We start from the raw sequence: 8,058 nt of genomic DNA, 5'->3' as shown, positions 1-8,058 counted from the left end.
TCTTCCAAGAAGTCACTTTGTCCTGGATGGAAACTGGCATTTATCAGTGCAGATGATAGTGGTGTATTTTAGATGGCATCAATATTGATTTGTATACTGCACGAGCTTTTAAATATGATTTAAGATAAAGCTTAGCTTAACGTAAGATGTTTCTCTACAAAGCATTGATTTAATGTTAATGTTTTATATGTTGCTTTCTTTGCTATAGCCTTTCCTTTGGTTTATGGAGACTTCCCCTGTTCCCTCTTTCAGGTGCTTGCAAAAGCCCCACAAATACTGGAGCACGTGAGTAAGTATTCGAAAGTTTAATTTATACTATCTGACAGGCAGCTTCAAATGCAATTAATGGTGGTCATTAGTGTTCATCTCAAATTCATTATTACCCTTCCAGGTGTTTGGACTTGGCTTATTGTTTTCCCAAGCCTTATGATGACCATGGGAATGCTTGATGGAGATCTAACAGAAAAGTTGAAATAGGCTAGTTTTTTTACCAGTTCGGTAGGGTGGTTTCTTGCACTTTGCCTCTTACAATGCTGGGTATTGTAAGCAGAGTCCTTACAAGTCTAGAGAGAGAATTTCCTATTTGGCTTCTTTTAAATAATCTATAGCAAATCATGCTAGGTGCAATGGCACTGAGTATCAATCTACTGTGTGTCTCCTTGCTCTTGCTTGGGCGTTTCAGAGTGTGAAGGCTGGGGAACATCAGCGCTGTAGCTGCTGATCTGTGTCTGCGTCTGAATCCTGACGCCCAGTTCTCTGGAGCAGCGCAGCTGTGTGGAGGCAGCGTCAGCTTTGGGGAGAGGGGTAAAAAAAACATTTCCCCAGCAGGTTGAAGATGCCCTGAGAGGAGAGAGGCAGGTTTTCCTTCAGCCGGAGTCGCCGCGTCCCCTCCGGAGCCTGCGCGGGCGCGGTGCCGGCGGGCGTTGCGGGGCTGTGCCCGCCCCGTCCCGGGCTCCCCGCGGGTGCTGCGCGGCTGCGGCATCGGGGCCGTGGCCGGGCGAGGGGCAGGCTCGGCGCTGCGGAGGGTTCGCCGGGCGGAGGCTGCTCCGGCAGCGGCGCAGCGAGTGCTCTGGGCGGTGTTTGCCAGCGGCGGCTTTTTCGGAGTGCTTTTCTCGGCGATCCCGACCTGTTAAAGCGCATTTCTGCTTTGGCTTGGTTAGATTTTTTTTTTTTTTCCTTTTCCCCTCCCGCCTGCGGTTTGAAAGTGGCGTTTCGCCGCTCAGCGAGACGCGTGCGTTCCGGGTTACTTTGGTTGCTTGCCAGGTAGCGCACATCTTTTACAGCATCCTCCCACCATCAAGCAAAAATTGTCTCCTCTCCCAAGGATTAATTATTCAACACGTTTAATGTGTTTGGGGCTGAGGGGGGAGGCGGCCACTTGGGCACATCCTGGTGCCGCAGCGCCTGTCCCCGCTTTGTCTCGCACCTGGTGTGTTTGCGCGGCTCTCCCGCCTTCCTCCCCCTCCAGCCGCCGCCTCCTGCTCCTCCCGCCCGCGCCCCGCTCCCTCCGCGCGGGGCCGGAGGACACGGGCCGGGGCACCGGGACGCGCACCGGGACCCGGCGGTGCCGCTGCCGCCCGGCGCCCGCACCTTGCCCGCGGGGATGCTCGGGGCGGGGCCGGCTCCGCGGGGGCTCCGCGGGCGGGGCGGGGCGGGGGCCGCCCGCCGGGCGGGGCGGCAAGTGCGGGGCGGCCCGGGGAGGAGGGCCGGGGGCTGGCCGGGGCCGGGCGGTGCCGCTGCCCGGTCAGCGCGGGGGGCGCGGCGGCGGGCGCGGCGCAGCCAGCGAGGTTTCGTTGGTGACTTCGCTTCTCCCCGCAGAGCCCGAGAGGCGCCGGCACCACTGAGGGGACGAGGCGCTTTTTCCCGGCCGGTGGCGGCGGGGCGGCACCGGACCCAGGAGGACCGAGGGAAAGACCGGCGGAGAGGCATCCCGGCGCGGGCCGTCCCGTCCCTTCGCTGCCCGGCTCGGCGCTCCCATCGCGGCTCGCTGCCGCCGCCCTGGGCCATGGGCCAGCCCGACTGAGAGCCCGCGGGTCCGTCCGCAGCCCGGCCGGTGCTGCCCGAGCGCCGAGGCGGGGCCGCAGCAGCCCCGGCGCGGGTGAAGATGCTCTCGGCGGGGCGCACGGCGGGCGCCCTCCTTCTCTGCGGGGGTAAGTACCGCCGAACCCGGCCTCGCGGGAACTTCGCGGAGCTTGGGTGATGGGTGTCACCAGCGCCTGGGTCCGGCTCCGAAGATCTTTCCCAAAATACAGACAAGATATAAATAACCCTAATACGTTTTCTTCTTTTCTTAAGCGCTAAGTTAGAACAGATGTGAGTTTTCTTGTTCTTTAAATTTATGATGTGAAAGGGAAGAATATTAAAATGTATTCTTATTCTAAGTTTTTAAAACGTTACTCCTTTTCTGTTTTCCTCCTCTCAGAGCTTTTTGTATCATCAGATAAAATGCGTTTTGGATTGGTAAATGAAAATGACCAGAATATGAAAAGTTACTGAGTTGTAACTTAGATGATGCTATCCACAGATGCCAAGTTTCTAAAGCAAACAGCAAATCCATTATATCTCTTTTTCTTCCATATGGCTTTGTTTGCTGATGGATTTCTGACATTTACATGGATAAATCAAAGTTGTCAATGGTAGAGAATGTAGTGTAACCTTGCACACCAAAAGTGCTTTTGTGAAAAAAAGCAAAGCCCAAACCAGTCCCGTAGTTCACTAGTTGATTTAACAATGGGTAGAGTGCACTATTAATTCCGTCTTTGTGATATCCCATAAGTGTGTGACTTGTTCCTTCTTGTTAATTTCAAAATAATTATATTAGTTCACACCATTTTAAACTTCTTTCTGTAACATTCAAAGATTATAAAGCTGCTATTTTATTTCATTATTTTGTTTCATTTTTTAATTTCATTTTTTCCTTTAGCACGCTAAAATACTTCAAGTTGCCCGTATTCCTTCTCTTCCTAGTACATTATTGTTAAGGCCTGATCTTCATAAAAACTCATTGGTACTGAAATCTAGGATATCTGGTGATAAAATGTGTAGGATATACTGCATCTAAACACTTAGTAAAAAAATAAAATGGGTTGTATCCCAAGACATTTCACTGTCAAGAAGAATTAGCCGTACTTGTATTGCTAATGGATGATCTATCATGCCTACTTTGCTTTTATCTTCGGCAAATCCATTTCCTTTAATGTTTTTGGCAGAATTAGGAGAAATGTAATTTACGCAAGTTCTTCAGCTGGAGGGGTATGTTTTCATTAGCCAAAATGATTCACATGCATTTGCTTGAAGATGATTTTCAGCGTTTTCTGTTTAAGTTGGACAGATGAGCTTACTCAGTTCATGCTGTGATAGCACAGATTATTGTACATACTTAATTAGCTGATGTTTGGAACACTGAAGCTGCTTTCTCGTAAGTTTTGGGGTTTGGGTTTATTTCATCATTTCCCTTTCAGTTGCACTATGATTAGATTTTACTTTTAGCTGTATGGCTTTATATGAACTACACTCTGAAACTTTCAAGGGGAAAAATTATTCTGTTCTCTGTGTGTTCTCCCCACTCAAGATAGATATCTAAACCTTTCTAAGTATCAGACCTCAGCAGTTGGAAATAGTCTCAAAGACTTTTTATTATTAAATGTGACCATAAATTGTTAACTCTTGGATCTGTCCATAGTTTGGAGGAATATTATAGGAGTTAATTTGAGTAGGGTAGGCTGCCAAATAGACTTTTTTTATATACCGCTTGCTTATACTTATAATTGCAAATATTTTGTTTATGCTCTCGGCTTTGACTTAATTTTTTACTAAAACTATGGGGAAGAAACGTTGTGTACGTTTATGCTCACACTTTAGTGTAATTGTATTCATAGTTATTTCCAGAAGTCTAACATATTAGCAATGTTGTATGGGTGTCTGTTGGTGGAGAAGCACTGTTTCACACTGTTTAGATGTGTGACACTAATTCCTGTTTTATGGAATAAAAGCTGAGTTGACAACAGGGGTGAGATGAGACATATCTTAAAGGTACCAGCAAAATCCCTGCATTCATGGAGTTTCAGTTTAGAAGCGGAGCTATCTTAGGAGTGATGATGCAATCCCCTCATAGGAGGAGGAATGCAGTGAAACTCCAGTGGGCTCCATCCTAGGGGAAAGGCAGAGATTCTTCAATGGTAACTGTGTCGTGCTCTTGCCAGCTGTTGTGAAGGAATCTCTCTCACCTGGGCAAGACCTCATCATAGAGGATTCCCACCCAAAGTTAACATGCAGTGATACCCTTGCACTCACCTCTTGTTGGTACATCTTTGGTTTATCTAAATGTGGGGTTTTGGAAAGCTTAAAAGTGCCATAGTTCTTAAAACATGTGCTCACAACAAACCCAAAGGCATTTTACTAAGTAAGCTGGGGTAATCAATCTAGTGAGCGTGCTATTAGTTGAAAGAATGAGATTTGGTTATTTTGTGTTGCTGGGCTTCAAAAAGCACACTGGACCATTTGTTCTGAAGCAGAAAAGTGGAGCCTTGCTGCTTTTGAACCAAAAGTCTTCTGCAGGCACTGGTATTAACATGCAGCAGCCTAGAAATAGCGAAAACAGAAGGAATGTTTCCTCTCAAATTAAGACTTTTGTCTCTTTCATCAATATCAATTAAAAGAAATGCAGGGTTTTGTTATGGAATGTGTACATGTATTTTTCAAAAGTTTCATATCCTATCAGTTGTAGGGCTTCAGGGTGTTTACTTGCACATCCTGCTGCATGGCTTTTTGGTGCTGGAGTTTTGATTCATTTCTGAAAGCTCATTGATATCAGAGGAGGACCTTGTTCAGTTAAATGTAAAAAAGAGTGCCTGTGGAAAAGGCTTGGTAGGATTTTCTCATCTGGAAAGTAATTTTTGTTATTAAAAGGAATACTTTTGAAGAGATAATTTGTTTTCAGTGAATAAAATACAGTTTGTAAGCATTATATTTTGCCTATTTTGTAAAATTGGATGGGAAACCTGCTTCTACATGAAAATATTAGGGATCCTACTTCAACAAGTGTGCTCTTGAATACAGATTTTTCAGCTTTTTCTCTGTTTTATTAACTGTGATATGAAACTACTGATGAATGTATCGGTTCTAATATGCATTTAGAATGAATTTGGATCTGTTTGGAATTGATTCTTACAGTATGTTTCCATGCTACCAGAGTTAATGTTTTATTTTGACCGATTACAATCTACAGCGAGTCCTGGCTTAACTCATGTGTCCAGATCAAGGACAGACCAACTGTGCAAATATTAACATTCTTCTCCCCAAAGTTTAGATATTTTGTGTAATATTTGTTTTTCATGATAGTAAATGGATGCTTTCTCTAGGAAAAGAACACCTATGTGATTCTTCCAAAAAAAAAAAAAAGAAATCTCCTGTGCACTCACACCTTCAGATCAAAGCAATGCTGATCAGATCAAATGGTGGAGCACAGACCATTGTCTTGAGCCAGGGACTGGGCTAAGACAAACTTGTGTGCCTATTTTTTTGATCAGTGCTCTGGTCAGAAAATATATGATCAGGATTTTACTTCTGTTTTATTATAACCCTGACTGTGAGGTAAGGTGAAAGGGAATCTGTGAAGAAATATGAGAGGCTCTTCACTAGATACATGTCTTATTTGAGGAGGATCGAATGGTTATGTGAAAATTTCAGACCTCACTGCTCTTTTTGATAGAAAACAAAGTATAAATTTCAGTGCTTTGGTTCCTTCCTACATTGTTACTTGTCCTTGCCCGGATGTTCAACATCTTACCTCCTGGCTCTTCCCCAGGCACCTCACAGCCTACTGGTGGCACTTGCCCTGTCTGGCCACCCTGCTGCTGCCTGCATTGGACCGTGAAACTGCTGCTTCACTCGCACAGGACTGACTGCAGAGTTCATCCCAGTGCTCCTGTGAACTGCCAGGGAAAGTGCTTGGAGCCTTTGTGGCCCTCTAAGCTTAGTGTCTCTCCTCATTCTATTCCCTTTCCCAGGTTCCTCACCTTCCAGTTCCTTCACAAATTAAATTTTGCGCTGAAGTTCACAACCTGCAGCATTTTGCATTTCACAGAGAGTAATTTACTTTGTTGGTTTTTTTCTAACTCACGCTAATAGAATCCATATTCGTGTTATATTTAGTTCCCTTGTCATTGTTATGTGCTCCCTTCTGAGGGTATGAGTCAGGGCAATATGTGGTATTGGTGTGATTAATTCTGCCAATCAGTTTGTTGCAGTCTTGGTCTTTGGCTTCATTCAAGAGTTTTGTTACTATCATAAAGACAGTATAAAGGAAATGAATATGAAGATTACAAAACCCCACCATTTTAATGCTTAAAACTCATTTGTTAGGCTTTGATTAGCAGACAAGATTTCTCGTAGCACTAGCATAAGCACTCAGTTTGTATGGCAGTGTGGGTTGTGTACCTGAATGCAAGATGCATATTCAGTAGTGTGTCCACCTTCAGTTTTCCTTCTGTATGTCATATTATGGTCTTACATTTTTTTTCTTTTACTGAAGCGACAGATATGACTGGTGAGAGCATGTGTATTTTGTTAATTTTCATTTTGTCCCTTTCCCCTCAGTTTGGCACCTGAAAGGAAGGAAAGGATTTATTGTCTTGTTGCTGTACTTCCGTGCTTGGCTGCTGGTCCTGCTCCTCCACAATGCTCTCTTGCCCATAATGCAAAGTAGCAAACACAAATATGCCATGGGTTGGAAAAAATCCATACTACAGCAGCCTAGTGTTTTTTGGAGAGCCTTGATGTGTAAAGGTCATTTAGAGCCTGTCTGCGGTGAGGAGAGGGTTTGCTTTATTCCGACATTGGCATCCTTCAGCTTTCTGGCAGAACTGTAAGTTGTGCCAGCTGGTGATGGACTGGCAATTGTCTCCTGGTTTTGAAATGTTACAAATTGCCTGTAACAAAATCAACAAATTAGATGTTTGTATTAGTAATAGTAACATTGCAAAGCTTACCTGAACACAGGTGGTGGTTCCCTACGTGAGAGAGGTGGATGTTAAGATCATCCTCTTTCAGGATTGAGGCACGCTCATGCTACAGTCTGTTCTTAGCTCTTGCTTTCCACTTTTGTTTGGTTTGGCAGAAGCAAAGCTTAAAAATTCACCAAAATATTCTAAAGAAACTTTAGAATTGTTTATTCTCCAGATGATTTTTTTTAAAAAACTGTATTACATTTAGGAAAGCAAGTGACTGAAATATTGCAAGGATAAATACAGCAATTTCTGTGGGAGAAGGGTAGATTTGAGGTTTGCATATTAGTTTGGTTAGATCAGAATTCAAGTTCAGTTAACAGCTGTGTTACAGATTTGCTAATTGTCTCACACTCTCTCTCAGTTTTCTCTAAAGTACCACCATCAAAAACTTTCTTCTTTGAAGATCATGTGCATTGTTGATTGACTAACACATGATTCCAAACTGGGGCTTATTGGAGCTGATGCAAAGTGGGGAAAGCACACTGGGAAACTTTACAGAATCTCTAGAGCAATGATGCATCAATGAAAAACAGCATTAGAGAAGCTGTAGAATAAAATCTATTCCGAGGCTTTATTTTCACATTGTGATCCTGTCTTTCATCAGTGAGATATATTGGTCTATTCCACAACGTTTCGGCAAAGTCATTTTGAACCTTTTGATGAATTTTCATGTTGATACGTTGCTAGTTAATAAGGTTATTGAGAAAGTTTTTGTTAATAAAACAATAAGTCAGCTGAAGTGTAAATAGCCAGAGGTATTTTGCTCCTTTGGGAGTTGGCCTTTTTTAAAAGGTATCCGAAGCGATCCCTTTTTTCCCCACATGAGGAAAACACAAAACTGGTTTTGTTAAAGATTACTTCATAGAAGTAGATGAATAGTTTCAGATTTCTAGATCTTGAAATGAGACCATAAACATACCAGGCACATTTTTACCTATGAGATGCCGTGTAAATCTGCTGAAGCGAAGATGATCATCAGCGCTTTAGAGCTTAAGGGAAAATTGGTGTGATTGCAGTCAAAAAAAAAAGGGGATTGGAAAATTTGCTGGGG

At 43.9% G+C, this 8,058-nt stretch overlaps 1 protein-coding gene across 2 annotated transcripts in view; it reads left to right on the top strand.

Annotated features, from left to right (window-relative positions):
• Positions 1-1,053: 1,053 nt before the first annotated feature.
• The window catches only part of RET (ret proto-oncogene), an 83,889-nt gene continuing 76,884 nt past the window's right edge, over positions 1,054-8,058 (top strand). Inside the window, exons 1-2 of one of the 2 annotated variants that reach the window (XM_064662547.1) lie at positions 1,054-1,155; positions 1,819-2,150. In XM_064662547.1, the coding sequence (XP_064518617.1) occupies positions 2,105-2,150 (46 nt within the window). In that variant the 5' untranslated portion in view covers positions 1,054-1,155; positions 1,819-2,104. Of the gene's footprint in view, positions 1,156-1,412; positions 1,430-1,818; positions 2,151-8,058 lie in introns of those variants that run through there. The other variant, XM_064662548.1, reaches the window with a different exon arrangement.

Source organism: Pseudopipra pipra, chromosome 8 (assembly GCF_036250125.1).
Source record: "Pseudopipra pipra isolate bDixPip1 chromosome 8, bDixPip1.hap1, whole genome shotgun sequence".
Classification (NCBI taxonomy): Eukaryota; Metazoa; Chordata; class Aves; order Passeriformes; family Pipridae; genus Pseudopipra; species Pseudopipra pipra.
Note: the sequence above shows the minus strand (reverse complement) of the source record. Positions and strands in the feature narration are given on the sequence as shown.